The sequence below is a fragment of the Capricornis sumatraensis genome, chromosome 2 (assembly GCF_032405125.1).
Source record: "Capricornis sumatraensis isolate serow.1 chromosome 2, serow.2, whole genome shotgun sequence".
In the NCBI taxonomy this organism is placed as follows: domain Eukaryota; kingdom Metazoa; phylum Chordata; class Mammalia; order Artiodactyla; family Bovidae; genus Capricornis; species Capricornis sumatraensis.
The window spans coordinates 67034581-67057398 of NC_091070.1; the positions used below are offsets into that span (position 1 = coordinate 67034581).

At 39.8% G+C, this 22818-nt stretch overlaps 1 protein-coding gene and 1 non-coding gene across 2 annotated transcripts in view; one reads left to right on the plus strand and one right to left on the minus strand.

Annotated features, from left to right (window-relative positions):
* The window catches only part of EIF2AK4 (eukaryotic translation initiation factor 2 alpha kinase 4), a 101831-nt gene that overhangs the window by 73013 nt on the left and 6000 nt on the right, over positions 1-22818 (minus strand). Inside the window, exons 2-5 of the mRNA XM_068966743.1 lie at positions 12913-13025; positions 9759-9861; positions 2567-2719; positions 488-568 (exon numbers count right to left, since the gene is read on the minus strand). Of these exons, the coding sequence (XP_068822844.1) occupies positions 488-568; positions 2567-2719; positions 9759-9861; positions 12913-13025 (450 nt within the window). The remainder of the gene's footprint in view (positions 1-487; positions 569-2566; positions 2720-9758; positions 9862-12912; positions 13026-22818) is intronic.
* Positions 7116-7217, plus strand: LOC138074684 (U6 spliceosomal RNA). The gene has a single exon (XR_011144509.1). It is a non-coding gene; the product is annotated as a U6 spliceosomal RNA (small nuclear RNA).

Genomic DNA, 22818 nt, shown 5'->3' on the forward strand with positions numbered 1-22818 from the left:
CCACCACTGCTTTTTAAATCTGGTTTCCATCGCTGAATGAAATCTCTGGCAGATCCATCTGGTTTCTGTTCACTCTTCAGTATGAACAAACAGCTTTGTTTTCCAAGCATTAGGAATTCGAGTCTGAGTTGGTTATCAAAGCTTCAATCTCCCCTCTCCTTCAACTCTGTTGATAAACTAGTCTAGTTACATAAGCCTAAGTCTTCTACAGATAATATACAACTCAAAGTTTGGTAACTATCTGGAGAATATAAAATACACAATGAATGATATTTGGGAGACTTTTAAGTGGCTCATTTTAAACTTTACTACTGATAGCAACAAAGGAGGGAAAAAGGAATAATGAAGAATGAAGGACAGAGGTCCTGACTTCTGAGATATTCAAACATTATGAAGATACAGTAATTAAATTACCATCAACGGAAAGAAAAAGATTGTATATTTAGCAAAATGTAAACTATTTGACTATGACAGAATTCTAGAGTACCTGCTTAGCCATTTCTTTCCTTTTTTTCTCCTCTTTTATCTCTTCTTTCCTTTTCTGAATCTCATGAAGGATTTCACGTTGCTGAAATAAATCATACTGCCATCAAATGCTGATCTCTGAAACCCATACAACACACAAATTCTGAAATCACAAAAAATCTTTTGAATTTCAGTCCTAAGAGTATGCAGAACCTTAGTGAATACTATAGTTTCATCAGTTTATCAGAGTTCTCATGCAGTAGACCTCCCACTTAAACGCAGTAGACTGTTGGGGAGGGACACTTCCTCCCCACTTTTACGTGGAGGGACTTGTTGTGGAAGCTCAGAGTCCTAACTATTGGACCACCAGGAGATTCCCAAAGTGGAGGGACTTTCACTGCGGCAACACCACTGGCCTCCCACTTCTCCCCACTCTTGACTGAGCCCCTCTTTCTTCTTGGTATCTGCCTGTCTGCAGAAAACATGCACTTGCACCTACTCTTTGCCCAGGTGGAGGTGGACTGAGCCAGCACCACACCCGTAACACAGACCTTCAGCTGCACTCCCCAGCCAGCTTTCTCACTGTTAAAAGGGGCATTTGGATTTATTCATTTGAACCATGTACCTATTACTCAAATGATTCTGAGTTTACGTAAAGTAGCATTTTTATGAGCCTCCTAAAATTCCAGGTTATAAGTATCAAAACCATTGAGAGACTAACCAAAAACAATTACAGCAATAATAGAAAATGTAAAAACAAACCCCAAACTTACAGCAGTACATTGAAACAAGACTGTTAATTAAATATCTTTATCTTCTAATTAAAATGTGTCTGCCTAAGAGCTAAGGAACTTTAAACTTTAAATGATAACTAGGCTATGCAATTAAATAGGAGATAAACAGTAACAAAATGAATGGAACTCACAAAGACAATGCTAACATAGGCAAAGGATGAACAAAATGAAGTAGGAAAAAAAGAGCAAGGAATAAGAACCTAAGAAAAGTAGGAATAACAAAATCCTAGAAGTAACTGTAACATCTAAGGGGAGAAAACTAAAACGCTCACTAAGAGATAAAAATATATGGAAAAACTATTCCTGGATAGGAAGTCTGAACTTTGTCATGATGTTAATTCTGCCCAAATGGATATATAAGTACAATTTTACTCAAAATTCCAGAGGCTTTGTTTTGATTTTGAGAAAGCAATCCTATAATTTCTCTGTAAGAATAAATGTGTGAGAATAGCTGAGAGAAAAAAAAGAACAATGAAAGAGGAAGGGACAGGGGTCCTGACTCCTCAGATAGTCAAATGTTACAAAGACACAATAATTCAAAGATTGTGGTATAGACCTGAGAAAAAAACAGATGAATTGAACCAAAGAGATAATTTACAAATAGAACTTAGTACAAATAAGTAGGTAAAATACCCTTTAAAGGAAGTATTACAAATCACCTAAGAATGAATGATTATTTAATAAATGTGTTAGGAAAATGGGGCGGGGAGGACTCAGACCCTCATTTTAACAACCTATACCAAAGTAAGTTCTAGGTAAGTAAGTTTATTAAAAGACTAAAGAGAAGAAAAAGAACAAAAATCAAGAAGGAAATTTAGATATACGTATTATGTTTGATTAAAGGATTTTTAAAGTAACACAGGAGTGTACATTCTTTTGCAGACTAAGACTAAAGAAAAAATACAAATGGTGAGTGAACAAAAAAATACGTTCAGCCTCTGGCTTTGGCTACTCGTTTGGGCATGAGATACTTGTCCCACAGAGGGAAGATGGTAATAGCCTCTGAACTCCTGCACAGTTTTGCAAGCACACAAAAAGTTTGCTTAAACTGACTTTTTCTTTCATTTAAAGACCAGGACTAAGGAAGGGTTCTAGGGGCAGCACTGATACTTGTTGGGAGGGAATCATTCATAGTATTTATTTCTTGGTTACTCCTAGGGTCTCCTTTCACATGAATTCATGGTTCTTGGATCAAATCCAGAGCAAAACTTAATAACTATGGATAAGTATGTAGGCAGAGACAGAGATTAAAAACCTATAGGGGCTCTCAGTCCTCTGGCTGGCCACCGTGGTGACATGAATCTCACCTCCTCTTCCTCTTTCCGCTTGGCCTCTAACTGCCTCCGCTGCTCCTCCTGAGCTCGCCTTTCCAGCATTTCTTCATGAAAAGACTTGGGAGGGGGCTTGTTGTGCTCGCAGAGAAATGACTGCACATAGTAAGCCAGTTCAAATATCATCACCTAAACACATGGATGGAAATCAACCACAAATGGTCAAGTGATGGGAAGACAGGGTCCAACAGCAAGACTACAGAGAAACATGCAGACCATCCGAGACCATTCACAATGATGATATTCATTTTGATGTGACGCATTCTAAATCAGTTATGGGAGGTGACCACAGCAGGAAAAAGCTTTTCAGCACTCATCTCACTATGTTGCTATCAAGACAGAACACTATCTAAGTAAATAAAAAGCATCACTTTTGTAGTCCAATTTATTGGCATTTTCTATATAATAAATCTTCTAAAATATTTTTCTATATAAATAAATCTGACAATATAGTTAAGATTTTTAAGATTGCATAAAAGTAAAAACTACATTCCTGACTGGAAAACCTGCCTATACAATGACAGTTGAGCAGAGAATAATCATTGCTAACATGAGTGCTTTCACCTATTCATGAACCCTACTGAAAACATCCTAGTTGGGTACACATGCAAACATTTAAAGGCCTCACTCTCTTCCTGCTAGCAATGGGCCAGCAGAAGGTGGATCAATAGTTGGAAAGCATTTCATTTCCACTTAGGGAAGCATTCACAGTATCAAAAGGAGAAAGCCTCCCCTCTCAGACATCAGATGTGAATGTAGGAAGCCACTTTTCCCCAGCCCCTTGGAGTCATAAATTGTAGCTTGGTTGGTAAATCAACAGAACACATGTTTCTGGGACCCACACTGACCAACTACCCCAACTTCAAAGAGGTTAAAACAGCCAAGTGCCTTCTGCAGACGAAGACCACCACTCTGAAATTTCTTTTTCCTCAATGACAAAGCAGTAGATGGAAAGTTCTTGTTTCTAAAAGGACTTAACAGGGTGGTAGAAAGTAATAGATGTCACTGTACACAAAAATATACAGTTCTCCTGCTGTTCACCTTTCTCTTTTTGAGAGAAATCACAGAGATCGTTGGCAGCACATATATACAGCAATGATTGGAGGAAGCTGTATTTTTTTTATTGTACTAGAAGCTGTGGCTTTCATTGGATATATTTCTGTTTACAGTTGAGAAACACTAGTCTAGAATCTAAGAGGCAAGCTACTGTATGAAAAGCTCTCTTACAGGAAGCTGGTGAAAGAAGGCAGTCTCTATTACAAAACCATTTCTACATGAGAAAGAAGCCAGGAGCCAGGTAGTGGAGGACTTTTCTTTTGCTAATCTATATAATTCACTAGCATTTTCTATACAAATCTGATAAATCATATAAGACTGGATGTAAATAAGAGCTACTCTCCACATTGACTCTTGTCCTCCTCATCCCCACATCTACACTGTTCACTGGCTTGCATCTCTCAGGCCTCTGCTCAAATGTCACCTTATCAGGAACCCCCCCCCCCACCGCCCCCCGACCTCCTTATTTATAGCAGCGACACTGCTTCATGACATAGTACACATCTCTATTAGTCAGGGTTCTCCAGAGAAACAGAACCAAATAGAAGGGAGGCGTGTGTGTGTTTGTGTGTGTGTGTGTGTATGTGTATACACACACACAAAGTCATCCCTTGGTATCCACAGATGCTCAAGTCCCTTATATAAAATGATGCAGTATCTGCATATCCCCTATGCCCATCCTCCCATACACTTCAAATCATCTCTACATTACTTACAACACCTTCTAGGATGAAAACACTACGTAAATGCTACGTGAATAGTTGTTGGCATGCAGTAAACTCAAGTTTTGCTTTTAGAACTTCCTGGATTTCTTTTTCATGAATATTTTCCATCTGTGGTTGCCTGACTCCAACTGCTGATGGGTGCTGATGGAGTACCCACAGATACAGGGAGCTGACTGTATGTTGTAGAGAGAAGAAGAGAAGACAGAGGGAGAAGGGAAAGGGAAGAATGGATTGAGATTTAGGAATTGGTTCATATGATTATAGAAGCTGCTAAGTCCAAATTCTGCAGGGTAGGCCAGCAGGCTGGTGAGGCAGGGCTGAGCTGATTCAGCTCCAAAGGCCATCTCCTGGCAATGCCCTCTTCTTCCAAGGAGGCCAGTATTTTTCTCTTAAAGCCCTCAGTTGATTGAGTGAGGCCCACCCACATTACGTAAACTGCTTAACTAAAAGTCTACTGATTTAAACGTTAATTTCATCTAAAAAATACCTTCACAGAAACATATGGAGTGTTTGGTCAAATATCTGGGTACCATGGCCTAGCCAACTGACACATAAAATTAACCATCACAACTTCTATTAGAAGAGCTAAAATAAAAAAGTCACATTAAATGCTGGCAAGAATGTGGAGAAACTGAATCACTCACATATTGCTGGTAGAAATGGAAAATGGTCAATCTGGAAAATCTCGGCAGTTTCTTAAAAAAATGAACACATAGTACCATACACCCACAAGTGCACACCTGAGCATTTATTCCAGAGAAATGAAAACATGTTCACACAAAACTCTAACGTAAATGTTTGGAGCAGCTTTATTTTTAACACACCCAAACTGGAAACAATTCAGATGTCTTTCACTGGTGTATGGCAAAACAAATATCTTATATAGACATAAGACGGAATAATACTCAGCAATAAAAAGTCACAACTATAGACACATGTGACAATCTGGATGAGCTTCCAGAGAATGAAGATGAGAGGGAGGTAGCCAATCCCAAAGGTTACATACTAAGACGCTACTTATATAATATGCTTGAAATGAGAAAGTTATAGAAATGGAGAACAGATTAATGGTTGCTGGGTATAAAGGAGGGCGTGGGGATATAAGGAAAGAAAGTGAAAGTTGCTCAGTTGTGTCTGACTCTTTGCACCCATGGACTATATATATAGTCCATGGAATTCTCCAGGCCAGAACACCGGAGTGGGTAGCCTTTCCCTTCTCCAGAGGATCTTCCCAACCCAGGGATAGAAATGAGGTTTTCCACACTACAGGTGGATTCTTTACCAGCTGAGGCACAAGGGAAGCCCAAGAATACTGGAGCGAATAGCCTATCCCTTCTTCAGCAGATCTTCCCAACCCAGGAGTCGAACTGGAGTCTCCTGCATTGCAGGCAGATTCTCTACCAACTTACCTATCAGGGAAGTGGGGATATAAGGAGGTGGCAACAAAAGGGATCTTGTGGTGATGAAACTATCCTGTATCTTGACTATATCAATGTCAATATCCTGTTTATGATATTATAATACAGTTTTGCAAAAATGTTACCATTGGGGCAACCTGAGTAAAGAATACATGGCTTCTCTTAGTATTATTTCTTACAAGTGCATGTGAATCTACAACTATCTCAATATAAAAAGTATATTTTAGGAGAAGGAGGTGAAGGGAGGAGAAGGGGACAATAGGGGATGAGATGGTTGGATGGCATCACCGACTCAAAGGACATGAGTTTGAGTAAACTCTGGGAGTTGGTGATGGACAGGGAGGCCTGGTATGCTGCAGTCCATGGGGTTGCAAAGAGTCGGACATGACTGAACTGACTGAAAAAGTATAATTTATTTATTTTTATTGGAGCATAGTTCCTTTACAATGTGGTGTTAAATTTCTGCTGTACAGTAAAGTGAATTAGCTATCTGTATCCATTATCCCCTCTTTTTGGGACTTCCTTCCCGTTTAGGTCACCAGAGAACACTGAATAGAGTTCCCCATGCTATACAGTAGGTTCTCATTAGTTATCCATTTATCCACAGTAGTGTATATGCCAACTCCAATCTCACAATTCATCCCACCACTCCCCTTCCCCTCCTGGTATCCATGTTTATTCTCTGCATCTGTGTCTCTATTTTTGCTTTGCAACTGAGTTCATCTGTAACATTTTTCTAGATTTCATATATATGCATTCATCTACTATATCTGTTTTTCTCTTTCTGACTTACTTAACTCTATGACATTCCCTATGTCCATCCACATCTCTGCAAATGGCACAATTTACTCCTTTGACGGCTGAGTAATAGTCCATTGTATACACGTACCATATCTTCTTTATCCATTCCTCAGTTGATGGACATTTAGGTTGCTTCCATGTGAAGGCTATTGTAAATAGCTCTACAATGAACACTGGGATGCATGTACCTTTTGAAATTTTGGTTTTCTCCGTATATGCCCAGGAGTGGGACTGTTGTGTCATATGGTAGCTCTATTTTTAGTTTTTTAAGGAACTTCCAAACTGGTCTCCATAGTGGCTGTACCAATTTACAGTCCCACCAATAGTACAGGAGGGTTCCCTTTTCTCCACACCCTCTCCCAGCATTTATTGTTCATAGATTTTTTGATGATGGCCCTTCTGACCTGTATGAGGTGATACCCCACTGTAGTTTTGATTTGCACTTCACTAATAATTAGTGATGTTGAGCATCTTTTCGTGTGTTTGTTGGCCATTAAAAAGTATAATCTAAAATAAAAACAATGTGCTCTCTTCAGCAGAACATATGCTAAAACTGGAGAGATACAGAGATTAGTATGGCCCCTGTGCAAGGATGACGTGTAAATCCATGAAGCATTCCATGTTTTTTTGGTTACCAAGGGAGAAAGAGAGGGGGGAAGGAGGGATAAATTGAGAGACTGAGATTGACATGTACACACTATTACATATAACATAGATAGCTAGTAAGGACTAACTGTATAGCACAGGGAACTCTTCTCAAAAGTCAGTAATGACCTACAGGGAAAATGAATCCAAAAAACAGTGGATACTGTATATGTAGCCATACAGTGGAAATCACTACAGCATTGTAAATCAAATCAACTATACTGTAATACAAATTTGAATAAATAAATAAAATAAAGTCAAAAAAAGGTGGAGCTGGGGTGAATGGGACAACAAAAGCAGAAATAAACAAGTGGGACTAAATCAAACATTTCTGCACAGCAAAAAAAAAAAAAAAAAAGATTCTGCACAGCAAAGGAAACCATCAAGAAAATGAAAAGGCAGACTACAGAATGGGAGAAGATATCTACAAATCATATATCTGATAAGGGGTCAATATTTAAATATATAAAGAATACAACTCAGCAGCAAAAATAAAAAAGAAAACCCAAACAATCCAATTAAAAAATGGACAGAGGAACACAATAGACATTTTTCCAAAGAAGACATACAAATGGCCAACAGGCACATTAAAAGATATGTAACATCACTGATCATCAGGGAAGCACAAATCAAAACCACAATGAACTATCACCTCACACATCAAAAAGACAGCGAACAACAAGTATTGGTGAGGGTGTGGAGAAAAGGGAGCCCTGGCACACTTTTGGTGAGAATGTAAATTGTTGCAGCCAGTCTGCAAAACAGTATGGAGGTTCCTCAAAAAATTAAAAACAGAACTACATCTGATCTAGCAATCCAACTTCTGAGTACATATTCAAAGGGAATGAAAACAAAGGACCTTGAAGAGATATCTATACTCCCACGTTATTGCAGCATTATTCACAATAGCTAAGCTAAGTGTCAATGAAAAAGTGAATAAAGATGTGATATAAATATACATACACAATGAAATATTCAACCATGAAAAAGAACATCCTCCTGCTTGCAGGAACACAAATGGAACTTGAGGCATTATATTAAGTGAAATAAATCAAAAACAAATACTGCATGATATCATTTACATGTAGAATCTAAAAAAACTGAAACAGGGACTAGAATGGTTGTTACCTAGGGACTGGTGGGTGAGAGTAAAGGCGAGATATGTAGGTCTGAGTATACATACTTTCAGTCTGAGTATACATACTTTCAGTTATAAAATAAGTAAGTTCTGGGGATCTAATGTATAGCATGATGATTATATCGCTGTTGTCCAGTCGCTAAGTCATGTCCAACTCTTTACAACCCCAGGGACTGTAGCACGCCAGGCTTCCCTGTCCTTCACTATCTCCTGGAGTTTGCATGACGATTATGTAACAGTTATATTATATAATACTGCACTATAAAAGTCAAATCAAGCACAGCAAAGAACTTTACAAAAAAATGACAAATCATGAATCCAAAAAACCAGAGGATTCTGTAGCTGAATTTTCAATATAACTCCATATTATTTTTCAGTTAGACATTAGACTACATTAGAAAGAACTTAAACTAGAAAGAACTCTGTAGTAATTCCCAAGGCCTATTTTTTTGTCCAAGCTGTTCTATAATCACTTTATGTACCACAACAATCGCTAAAGTTCTTGGAAACACAACTTAGGTGGGCAAAGATTTCAGGGTCAAAAAACACCCCAGAGGGCACACTGTAACTCACTGTGTTACGGAATGCAAGTGAAATTTTGTCCAGTCACTTTCCTAGTGACATAGAGGCCTAGGGCTAGTTCTTACTTAACTCTTCTCAGTTTTTATAGGATAGGATAAGTTAAAAGTGATGTGCACAGGCAAAAACACTGCATAATCTTACACAAAAGTGAGGAGAAGATGGATTATACCTAGGATACTCAGTGGGCTTAAGGAACAGACCGTAATACTCGCCCTAAGAGGTCACCCAGCCTGGCCCTCCAGAGAGAGTTCTCACCCAAAGAGGAGCTCATGCAGACCCTGATGTCAGAGGATTAAAAAAGCATCAGTACTGATGTAGGTGTAAATGTGCAGGTATAAAAGGGACATTGATGGAGGACAGTGAGTCCCTAACTATTGAGAAGTAAACAATTAGTTCTTCTGATATGAAAAGGGGAGATGTGGCAAAGTTTGGTCAGAAATCACTTGTTTGCAAACATTTTCCAACGTAAATGTTCAAGTCAAGATGAGGTCATGATGCCAGGCTCAAAGTGTGCAAAAAGTCTGGTCAGTTTCATATGGAGTGTTTCCAAAAGAATTAAATATCAACAATACTATTTATATACACTCTAAAATTTGTAATTCATAAGTACTGTTAATTAAAGCAATCCAAACAGCAATATTCCCCTTTGTAGATACCAATAAAAACCAGAACATTCTAGTGAAAGTTAGATCTGAGGTGCAATGGGAAAGCCTTTAAGCCAAAGAAAAGGCTGGAAGGCAAACACTAGTGAACATGATGAGATCTTTATCATTCTGTCATAATTTCAGTTTTACAAATCATACCTCACCACAGTGTTTTTTGGCCACTTCTTCTAGGCGGGACTTTAACAAATTAACACTTTCATTTGACAGACCTTTGGCATTCTTTAATTCTATTTCAGGGACTCTGGAAAAGAAAGAAAAAAGAGTTACTCTAAAAACTACAGACTGTTTGCATTAATATTTGCTAATTTTCAAGCTTGGAGCCTGGGGTTTCCATAAGGGCCTCACTTGTGAACTTCTCAGTACCCCTAGAACATTTCCTTTCATCTCAAAAGGATTTCAACTTTACTCCAGCAACTCTGTTGACACAGCACTCAACATGGAGTTGCCTGCAGCCTGTAGGGCAGAAATGGGCTGGCCAGGTGTCAGCGTGGGCTTTTGAGTGCCCTGCACCCCAAGAGGACCAGACTTACTGGGGCTCAATCAGGTGTCTCTCCAACTTCTGTCTCTGATTTCAGCTTTACAATCTGATTCAAATTTCTAACATCAACTACTATTTACTGCCTTTTAAAAAATCACTCCAGCTCTGTGTGTGATTCTAGCCTAGTAACTTCACCATGCACTCCCTTTTATGGTAATGCTCGATCCTGGCTTGCCCCCTAACATCAGCAAACTCTGACAGCTCACCCACAAGGGTCTAAGCACTCTGTGATCATCTGTCTGTTCCCAGCATAAAGCAGGATAAGGATAACTATGTGTGAGATGGAGGCACAGTGTTCTATCTAGTACTCCTACAACAGGCTGTGTCCCAGGAACTCATTCTGCTAGAAATGAGCTCACTCACTCATGTCATGCACACTCTGCAAACTGCTATTCCAAGGATGCCTACCTTACTCTTCATCTCTACAGGGCACAACTAACAGTCAACACCTTCAACCCAAGGAAAATACAATCAGCCCTCCCTTGGGGTTCCTCTTATTTCCAACCACAACACATCCAATAACAACTCTTGAGATTAAGTAGGCTTTATTTAATTTTACAGATGAGAAAATGATTCATCACTTCCCACCAAGCATTTCTGAGTAATTCATGGCATTTTACCTTGGTGAAGCCTTTACTATTCACTTATCTATGCATTCTCTCAATGCTTCATTATGATAGATTACTACAGTCATCATCTACCTGGATAGATGGAAATCTTAGCGAAAGTCTACATAAGGTCCATTTAATCCAGGATTCTCTTTCTCACAGTGGTATAAAGGACTATTTTGCAGAAAAGGAAAGTTTTCCTGGCATGATATTATCTCAAAAGATAGGAATGTTTCCCCAAGTCAAGACTTACATAATTTAAAAAAAAAAAATCAAGCAGTCATTATAGAGCAATATTAACAGATTAGCGAAAAATTCATCTGCAACACTAATTAAACACTGTAAAACTTCCAATGTTCTCTTCATGCCCTTGGTACATAATTCATAAGTTTATGTAGCTGATATTACAATGTTTACTTTTTAACTTTTTTAAACACTTGCATGCTGTTTCTTAAATGATACGGACACATTGAGATTTACCTGATGAGTTCTCTAACACAGTGGTTCTCAACCAGGGGTAATTATGTTCCCCCTCCAAGGTGACATCAGTCAATGTCAAGAAGGCAAAGAAGCTCTGTGCCCCTCTACATATTTCTTGCCTAAGCATCTCTTCCATCTGGCCAGTCCTGAGTTGTATCTTTGATAACAAACCAGTAAGAGCCTTCCTGAGTTCTGTAAACTGTTCTAGCAAATTATCAAACCTGGGGCGGGGGGAGGGGGTCACAGGAACATGCAAATTTATAGCCAGTTGATCAGAAGTACTGGGACTTGCAACTGGCATCCATGTCTCGTCATGGCACTAAGCCCCCAACTCCGCTATCAACAACTATGGACAGTTAGTGTCATAACTGAACTGAATTGTTCAGATACCCAGTTGGTGTCAGAAAAGATACCACCTATTTGGTGTCAGGAAAGGTAAGACCTAGAGAGGCACTGTCTTGTTTCTCTTTCATAAAATTAATTACCTTTCAATTAATGCATAAATTAACTTTCTGAATGTCTACTATATTCTACCCTGGGCACAGAGGTTGGGCTAAAATTGGGTTACTAACTTCAGGGAGCTCATCTTGACCTACCTGTATTTTCATAAACTCCATCACCTCTTAAGGTAACAAATTCCATACATTTACCACCCACCAGGTAAGGCAGTACATCCTTTTACTTGTCATTTTCCTTCACTGGCTTCCTGCACAACAAGCTCAATTAAAAAAACATCATCCAGGCCAAATCTGCTTTTATACATGGAATGTCTGGGAAAAATTACATGGAATATGCATGGTACTTGAAATGAAGATTACTTGAGCCTTGACAGCTAATGCTTTTGTTTTACTACTGGATTTGAACCCAAGGTGTTATTACCTTCAGGGGGAGTTTAGAAATACATGAGGCTTTTGGCTGTCTCACTGACTGGAAAACTCTTAGGCATTTAATGGGTAGAGGCCAGTGATGTTACACACCCTGCCATCTTCCCGACCCTGAAAGAGGGAGACTAAATCCTTTTCTACTTGGAAGTCAAGGTCTCACTAGGCTCGGAAGGCTACTCTAAGTCCTAATGTAAACTGTACTTTAAAACTAAGTACACAAGGCTTTTATAGTCACTGCACCTTTATCTTTTTTCCCCCTAAATTGTTCCTCTTCCTAGTTTGTGAAAAATTAAACAAACAAAAGTTAACAGAAGAAGCAAACATTAGTCATGGAGCAAACACTACCACCCATAGAGACGATTAACTAGAAGCCAACCTAACAGGAGACGGGCTTCAGGAAAACATCTATTGCTGACGTAGTTCTGATGAATTGCAGGTGATAGGAAATAAAATTTTAAATGGAATGGGGGCCAGAAGGAAAAAATACCATTAACTTCAACCTGTTCCTCTGTTTTCAAAACAGAGAACTGAAATCACATCAAAGCTATTTATAAACAGACTTCCCTGGTGATTCAGATGGTAAAGAATCTGCCGGCAATGCAGGAGACCTGGGTTTGATCCCTGGGTCGGGAAGATCCTCTAGAGAAGGGAATGGCAACCCACTCCAGTATTCTTGCCTCGGGAATTCCATGGACAGAAGAGCCTGGTGGGCTACAGTCCATGGGGCTGCAAGAGTCGGATATGACTGAGAGACTAACACACACACTTATAAATGAACTCACACATCAGGATAGGTGGGTGGGCATTTCACTCTCAAATCCACTTTTACGTACACTTCTTCACCAGTCAGGCCTTGAGGGTACAGAACTAAATTGATTTCAGGAGGCCCTTTGACCTAAAAGAGAAAAAGAAAATATTCTTTTTTCTCTAGACAGCCAGTCATTAACGATTAAGATAATAATTATTTCAGCTCAAAAGTTCTACTTTTAAAATATTATACACAGTTTTACTTTATACAGGTGCTTTGGTCACATTTTCCTAAAGCATGGTTTAAAAACAAAACTTGTGCCAGAGAGAGTACATTTTCCTTTTCAGGTTTCTAAGGAGTGACCTGAAATGTCCCATGCACCCTCCATTTATTCAAGTAAGCAGGTGCTGCCCTAGAGACTGAGAGTGCAGGGGCAAATCTTGACAGACAGGAAGCCAACTAGCTGACACAAAATAGAGGACATACAGATATTTTCAAATAGTGACCAGTGTTGTGAAGAAAGCAAAGCTGAGTCATGGAACAGAGTGATGGAGGAGGAGAAGGTATTCAGACAGGCGGGTCAGAGAAGGCCTACTGACGCTTCAAATACTGAGATAACACGTGAAACTTTTGACAAGGAGAAATCTGATAGCTCTTCTAAAACTGTGTATGCTTTCAACCAACTGTTTTTCCCCAAGTAACTAAACATTCCATTATCCTTTATTTATATATGCTCTTCCCAAAAAGGATTTGAGGCAGTTTCTATAATTTATAAATATAAACCTACCAACTCTGTGAGGTAAGTGTCATCTCCACTTTACAGACAAGGCGTTTCAGGCTCAAAGTTTCTTCCTCACAAACACACAGTGGCAAGACTGGACTTAAAGTCCAACTAAGACACCCAAACCTGTGTCTTTCCCATCAGCCCTCCCTTGTTAATGCCAATCCTGAGTTGTCGCGTTGCTAGAGTAAGGAGTGGAAAGGAGTTGAAGCTTGCCTTTGCCTGGGAATGTCAAGGCAGCCCGGGCAAAAAGAGAAGTGTGGCATTATCAGAAAAGAGAAAGCATAAAAATTCTCCCAAGGGCGACGAAGTATTGAGGAACATTAAATTCTGACAGAACACGAACCTTACATGTGGCACTCTGAGGTATCCAATCAGCTGTGTATATAAAATACATAAGCTCGGTTTTCATTTATAATAATCCTTGATTTTTTAAAAAAAGCTCCTGTAAAAATTCAGTCTGTGTTGGTGGCAAAGGACAGAGAAGAAGGTGGATTTGAGATAAAGCTGACAGAGAGACTGGGCCCTGAGAGAGGAAACCAGAAGGCTAGTGTCTTGTAGATCTCTAGCTCCCTGATGCAGAGTAGGATGGGGAAAAAGGACGTCCGCTGAGAGGAAACACGAGGCCTGCAGGTGGCCTTGCCAAGAGCAGACCCTGGTGTGAGAGGAGTGGGTGCTGGGTGAGGATGAGGCCACAGCAAGTCTATGGCAACTCTTTCAGGCAGGTGTGGGTTCGGGTTAAATTAAAGGAGACAGAGAGCGGGGCCACAGACTGGGGCTGGGGGGTGAAATCAAGGGATAATTTTATTTTGTTCTGTTTTAAAGACAGGAGATACTCCAGAGTGTGAGGATGTTGATGGAAATATGATGGAAGAGCGGGAAGGAGACCAAATTAGGATCTGAAGTTGATGGATCCTGGGCAGAACAGAAACAGGCTAGACTGACTGGAGGAGGGGTTTTCCTTCTAGACAGGCAGATGTGAAGGGGAAAAAAAAAAAGCAAGTAGAGGAGGCTTTCCTCTGAGGATCCTCACAGGAGTGAGAATGAAACGACCTGTTAGAGTCCCAGTTTCCTGTTTCCTCTTCAGTTAAGACACGCTGGCTGTTATCTGGTGTAAAGCAGATACAGATCATATCAGACAGAATTCAACAGGGCAACCATTTATTTACTAAAAGCAGCAAAAATACCAGTTCTCAAAGGACAAACTATTACCTTGACCAGTCTCCTAAACAGCCTCACTTCTGGAAAAGCTTTTCAGTATGGAAATCTTCAAACAAAGCTGATAATGATATAATGAACTCCATGTACTGACCAGCCAGTTTCAATAATGACCCATTTAGGGCCAATCTTGGGTATCTATATGTGCCCTATCCCCAAGTGCCACGCTGGATCATTTTGAAGTAGATCCTATCAACCAGTCTTTGCCTGTGTTACTATTATTTACTTCCCAACATCAATCCATTGAAGTAGAAAAAGGTATATATCTCCATTTTAGAGATGTAAAAACTAAAGAGAAAGGCTAATTAGACAGACTCAAAATTTTACCAATGGTTTCTCCACCAGGTCGAATCTTTAGAAATTTCTCATCTCATAGGCCACAAATTTTAGAGAGACACTACAGTCGCCAACTTACACTTTTGTCAAGAAAATACTTTTTTGCTCCCTCTCTACTGTAGATATCACTTTAGAAAGTAGAGAATATTTTAGTACCAAAAGTAAGAGAAAAGTACAAAAACAGAATAAAGTGTAGCCAATTTAGCTTATATTACTATATATCTTCACATATACATTATTCTGCCTTTCATTTTCTAATTTGGCTGAAGACCAACAAAAACTATATTTTAGAATGCAGATGGGGATACTGCTGTAAATCCATACTGACCCACTTAGCTTAAAGAGTCAAAATAAATATGAAAGTAAGAATATATATATATATATACACACACACATATATATATATCTGTAACTGAGTCACTTTGCTGTAAGGCAGAAATTAACACAACATTGCTAATCAACTATACTTTAATAAATTAAAAAAAAAATGGAAAATGCCATACAGATAATCTTCTTAAAGTAAAATATCCAAGATGCTGCAGGCCCAAGAAAAAGAGGTGGAAGCCAAGGTGTTAAAACACAAACACAGTATCTAGGAGCAATAGCAGATTTTCTGTTTTGAAGCAACAACATTGCAGTAGTCTTCTATAAATGAAAGGAGCAAGAGTCACCTGACTACTAATAGATAAGCAAGTTGTGTAAGTAGACACTATGAATGCAAAGCAAGGGATGAACTTTCCTGGGCTCGGTATAGAGATAAACTTGCAACAAATAGACAACGTATGACACATGAAGGGGGTTATCTCCACACACATATGATAACAAATTTGGTTTAGGATTCCCTTTTCTCTTTATGCAGGAAGTGCAGCGTCTATCTGAACGTAACTGACCTTCTCAGGAAATGGTCCAGGGAAGCCCACATTTCATGTCTGGAGTCACTACAACAGAAGCCAGCTTCAGAAAAGAGAGGCCATTGGGAGACCACACATTTTGAAGATATTCTTTAAGAAGTGAAAGTAAAAGTCGCTCAGTCATGTCTGACTCTTTGTGATCCTATGGACTATACAGTCTGCGGAATTCTCCAGGCCAGAATACTAGAGTGAGTAGCCTTTCCCTTTTCCAGGGGATCTTCCCAACTCAGGTCTCCCACATTGTGGGTGGATTCTTTACAAGCTGAGCCACAAGGGAAGCCCAAGAATACTGGAGTGGGTAGCCTATCCCTTTCCATTGGATCTTCCCGATCCAGGAATCGAACCAGGGTCTCCTGCATTGCAGGTGGATTCTTTACCAACTGAGCTATCAGGGAAGTCCATACCATTCTTTACTAAAGGGGATGCTTAAGAAGGAACAATGAATCAAGGTAAAGACTCCTGGCAACAATCAGGAAAGGAGGTCTCTCTCAGTCACAAGGGGACCACCAGGCAGAACATCAGTATATAAAACAACGGCCCAAAAAAGTGGTTAGGATACTGCAAACATTCCTGGGCTGACCCAGCCTTAGGACAAATGCAGGTCTAGTGTTCTAGTTACTTCCATTGCACAGCAACACTAGCAGGACAATGGTGATAATAGTGGTGAGCCCAGATAATGCCAAAGCAAACTTAATGCCAAAGCAAACTCTGAGGAAAGAGTTCGGATACAAAGTGAAGACACTCCTGGATGCATAAAGGTTTCAGTTTTAGGAAATGCATGAGTCCAGTTATGGTGGTTTGGATGAAGGAACAGACCCATGGATGCTGATGAACGACATATGTTGGACAAAAATCTAACAACTTGTCCGGTTCTGAGTACCAAGTGAGACCAACCCAAAGAGCAGGACATTGAAGCTCCCAGGTGACTAGATACTTATAAAGCTTTCGTCTTTGGCTGACAGCTTGACTGGGCCAGAATGATATTCTCTTTATGAAGCACAGACTGTGGAGTACTGTTTCCCCAATATCCACTCTCCTTTTATTTCTTTGTAATAGAATCCTCAATTTTTTTTTAGCTGAATACATTTCCCCAACTCGTCTGCAGCTCAGTGTAGCTACTGGATTAATTTAAAGCCAGTAATATGAAAGACTCACTTGAAAAGACCCTGATGCTGGGAAAGATTGAAGGCGGGTGGAGAAGGGGACGACAGAGGATGAGATGGTTGTATGGCATCACGGACTCAATGGACATGAGTTTGGGTAAACTCCTGGAGTTGGTGATAGACATGGAGGCCTAGCTGCTGCAGTCCATGGGGTCACAAAGAGTCGAATGCGACTGAGTGACTGAACTCAACTGAATATGAAAGAACTGTAAGATGCAATTTCCAGGAAGTGACCTTTATTAAAAGAAAGGGATGAAGCTTTTTCATCCCTTTCTCCTTCCAGCTGGCTGGAATGCAGACGTGATGACTGGAGGCCAGGCAGTCATTTCAGACCACATAGGGGGCAGTAAGGTTGGTAGAAGAGTAATTCAGAAAAAGCCCTCAGCCCCAGACTTTTACATATAAAAAAACAGACTTTGTTATTTAAAGTTTTCTGTCATATGTAGCTAAACTTAATTTTAACCAGCATAGGCTCACTGGGGGAAAAAAAAATAACAGTCAGGGAACAGTGCTTTCAGGGGTAAGAACAGAAAATTCACCAGGCTTTTCTCAAGCAAACTGAGAGGCTCCCCTACATGTAAAGAGGCTCTTATGCAAAACATGTTTAGGATACCAAGCATTAGCTCATATTAGGATATTCAAGGATTCCTGGAACTGAACAGGATTTCATTAAAAAGTTCAACAACCAAGATATATTGAAGATTAAGACTGGGTAGGGCATCTTCCATGCCTTTAGAAGATAAACTGTCACTAGAATTTAATGTTGATAAAATCTTTGACTTAACCTCCACAAGGAAATAATGAATTCCTGGAAAAAATATTTGTAGACAGAAAAATACATAGTAAGGGGTAAAAAAAATTTTTTGAGAGCATGTAATGAGAGGAAAGCAATGCAGAACATATTGCTAGAAAATATACAAAATTCTACATGAGGAAAAAGATTTGTTTTGAAGACTGAAAATATAAGTGACAGGAAGCAGTCATGGAAAGAAGGCCACACTATAATAAAATATGAGTAAATGCTTTTCAATGAGATCATGAAGTTGGATACTCGTCTGAAGTATAATACTATACATGCACTCAGATGCTCAGCTGTGTCTGACTCTCTGCAACTCCTGGTGCTATACAGTCCACCAGGCTCTTCTGTTGATGGAATTCTCCACGCAAGAATACTTGAGTGGGTTGCCATTTCCTTCTCCAGGGGTTCTTCTTGACCTAGGGATTGAACACACATCTCCTGCACTGGCCGGCAGATTCTTTACCACTGGGCCACATGGGAAGCCCTTTAATACTACAAAACAGTCAAAAAAATCCTCAAGGTATAAAATGTGAATGAGTAATACAAACTCAGTCCTAAAATATGAAAGGTAATACTCTAGACTAATTACCACCAGAGTTAAAAAAAAAAAGACATTAGCTCTTCAAGAAATAAACCCCAAGTATATTACTACATCCACAGGACTAGCAACACTGACCTGGGGGACCCTCTTTTCAGCACTGTGCACACCACCTGGAGAAGTGCCCAGCCAATGCCAGCAGAAACCCCAGTTTCTCAGTCTCACTATGCTTTTCGTGGGTACCTCCTCACACTCACCCCAAAATAAACTGGTATAAGAATGTGTCTATTTCTGCTAAAAGTACCAAAAGGAAGGATGTGTGTGTGCTTAGTCGTGTCCGACTCCTGGTGACCCCATGGACTATAGCCCACCAGGCTCCTCTGTCCATGGGACTTTTTGAGCAAGAATACTGGAGTGGGTTGCCATTTCTTCCTCTAGGGGATCTTCTCGACCCAGGGATCAAACCCTCGTCTTCTGGGTCTCCTACATTGCTGGTAGATTCTTTACCTGCTGAGCCACAAGACTATTAAAAAGAATTTTATCGACCATTCCACATAGGAGCACAACTTTTGGTTCCAAGGCATGAGGGTTAATGACAGCCTATGATTAAAATTCACTGGTTTACAAGATGAGCAGCAGAGTGAGGACAAGGTTTGGGAAATTAATTAAAAATACTAACACAAGAGGGAGAAGGATGGACTGGGAATTTGGGGTTAGTAGATACAAACTATTACATAAACAACAAGGTCCTACTGTCTAGCACAATGAACTATATCTAATTTCCTAGGATAAACCATAATGGAAAAGAATATTGAAAAAGACTGTATCTATGTGTAAAACTGAGTCACTCTGTTGCACAGCAGAGACTGGCACAACTTTATAAATCAACTATACTTAAAAAAAGAAAAACTAACACAATTTTCAATTAACCACATAAATACACTGAACCATACACTTAAAAATTAAGTTAGTATATTTTATGTTATATATTTTTATCCACAAGCATTTAAAACAAGCTATACAATTCAAACCACTTTCAGGTGTTCGGTCTAGAATTGTTATCTAGACTCTGCTAGTCAAATCCCCCTTAAATTCTGATGACAAGACTTGGTTCAGCATGGCCCCATGTTTATTACTTGCTTCTGTTCTCATTTCCTGTAATGTGGGAAATAAATTAGTTTGCATAAAAAAACAACAAATCTAGAAATAAAGTAACATGTGAAAGCTAGATAATCTGGGCAAGTCTTTAGTTTTAAGTCTATAAAGATACCAAAAACAAAATAATAATGAGAGTAAGAGCTCTCAGTCATTTTCTGTAACTGACCTTATAAAAATCACCAAGCTCATTCATTCACCTTCTGTTCTCAAGCATTTGCCTATTTGTCAAATGACCAAGAACAAAAAAACAACAAACTGCTAGATTCCTTAAAATTTAATAACTATGACTCCATTTTAAACAAACATTAAAATATTCAAATCTGAGTTCCCCCCAAATTAAACACAGGTAATATTAAGTGGAGGTGACGAATAGATTCAAGGGACTAGATCTGGTAGACAGAATGCCTGAAGAACTATGGACAGAGGTTTGTAAAGCTGTACAGGAGATGATGACCAAAACCATTTCCAAGATAAAGAAATGAAAGAAGGCAAAGTGGTTGTCTGAGAAGGCCTTACAAGTTGCTGAGAAATAAGAGAAGTGAAAGGCAAAGAAGAAAGGGAAAGATATGCCCAACTGAAGCAGAGTTCCAGAGAACAGCAAGGAGAGAGAGATAAGAAAGCCTTCTTAACTGACTAATGCAAACAAATAGAGGAAAACAATAGAATGGGAAAGACTAGAGATCTATGAGAAAATTGGAGATACCAAGGGAACATTTCACACAAAGACAGGCACAGTTTCAGTTTAGTCGCTCAGTCGTGTCCGACTCTTTGCGACCCCATGAATCACAGCACGCCAGGCCTCCCTGTCCATCACCAACTCCCAGAGTTCACTCAGACTCATGTCCATCGAGTCAGTGATGCCATCCAGCCATCTCATCCTCTGTCGTCCTCTTCTCCTCCTGCCCCCAATCCCTCCCAGCATCAGAGTCTTTTCCAATGAGTCAACACTTCGCAGGAGGTGGCCAAGGTACTGGAGTTTCAGCTTTAGCATCATTCCTTCCAAAGAACACCCAGGGCTGATCTCCTTCAGAATTGACTGGTTGGATCTCCTTGCAGTCCAAAGGACTCTCAAGAGTCTTCTCCAACACCACAGTTCAAAACCATCAATTCTTTGGCACTCAGCTTTCTTCACAGTCCAACTCTCACATCCATACATGACTACTGGAAAAACCATAGCCTTGACTAGATGGACCTTTGTTGGCAAAGTGATGTCTCTGCTTTTGAATATGCTATCTAGGTTGGTCATAACTTTTCTTCCAAGGAGTAAGCATCTTTTAATTTCATGGCTGCAGTCACCATCTGCAGTGATTTTTGAGCACAAAAAAATAAAGTCTTACACTGTTTCCACTGTTTCCCCATCTATTTCTCATGAAGTGATGGGACCAGACGCCATGATCTTCGTTTTCTGAATGTTGAGCTTTAAGCCAACTTTTTCACTCTCCTCTTTCACTTTCATCAAGAGGCTTTTTAGTTCCTCTTCACTTTCTGCCATAAGGGTGGTGTCATCTGCTTATCTGACGTTATTGATATTTCTCCTGGCAATCTTGATTTCGGCTTGTCCGTCCTCCAGCCAAGCGTTTCTCATGATGTACTCTGCATAGACGTTAAATAAGCAGGGTGACAATATACAGTCTTGACGTCCTCCTTTTCCGATTTGGAACCAGTCTGTTGTTCCATGTCCAGTTCTAACTGTTGCTTCCTGACCTGCATACAGGTTTCTCAAGAGGCAGGTCAGGTGGTCTGGTATTCCTATCTCTTTCAGAATTTTCCACAGTTTATTGTGATCCACACAGTCAAAGGCTTTGGCATAGTCAATAAAGCAGAAATAGATGTTTTTCTGGAACTCTCTTGCTTTTTCAATGATCCAGCGGATGTTGGCAATTTGATTTCTGGTTCCTCTGCCTTTTCTAAAACCAGCTTGAACATCAGGAAGTTCACGGTTCACATATTGCTGAAGTCTGGCTTGTAGAATTTTGAGCATTACTTTACTAGCATGTGAGATGAGTGCAATTGTGCAGTAGTCTGAGCATTCTTTGGCATTGCCTTTCTTTGGGGTTGGAATGAAAACTGACCTTTCCCAGTTCTGTGGCCACTGCTGAGTTTTCCAAATTTGCTGGTATATTGAGTGCAGCACTTTCACAGCATCATCTTTCAGGATTTGAAATAGGCACAAGAAAGGACAAAAATGGCAAGATCATAACAGAAACAGAAGAGATTAAGAAAAGGTGGCAAGAATACACAGAACTATACAAAAAAGGTCTTAATGACCCAGATAACCATGATGGTGTGTTCACTCACCTAGAGCCAGACATCCTGGAGTGTGAAGGCAAGCGGGCCTTACGAAGCATTACTAAACAAAGCTAGTGGAAGTAACAGAATTCCAGCTGAGCTATTTCAAATCCTAAAAGATGATGTTGTTAAAGTGCTGCACTCATTATGCCAGCAAACTTGGGAAATTCAGCAGTGGCCACAGGACTGGCAAAGGTCAGTTTTCATCCCAATTCCAAAGAAAGGTGTCGGAGTCCAGCTCCATCAGCCAGGGAATCAGCCTGAAGGGATAAGCAGCGTCGGCGGGAAATGATGTAGCCTCTGACTCCAGGTAAGTAAGGGACTACATGTTTATTTCAAGCATCAGGTTCTCTCTTATATTTTTTCAAAAGCATTATGTGAAAGGTTTGAGACTGTCAGTTTCCCCTCACCCAGATTATTGTCTCATTGTTGCCCTTCAAACAGCCTTCCTGCTTCAGCGATTCATTTACTTGTGATTACATTGTAACTCATGCTGATGTCTGGGCTGCATTCCACATTCCTCAGTTTATTTCTTAAATTTCTAAATCCTGCTTGCCCCTGGTATCCTAAGCTCACTATCTCCTTATAAAGGCTTCTAACTATTTTTAATTATTCCCCAACCCTAAGCTCAGCAAACTTCCTTTGCCATAAACATTTCCCTCACAAATTGGTCTCAGATAACAATCCTTCCCATGGCCTCAAGCTGCAGCCTACCTGCTCATCTTGGGACATTCTTTGTAAAAATCT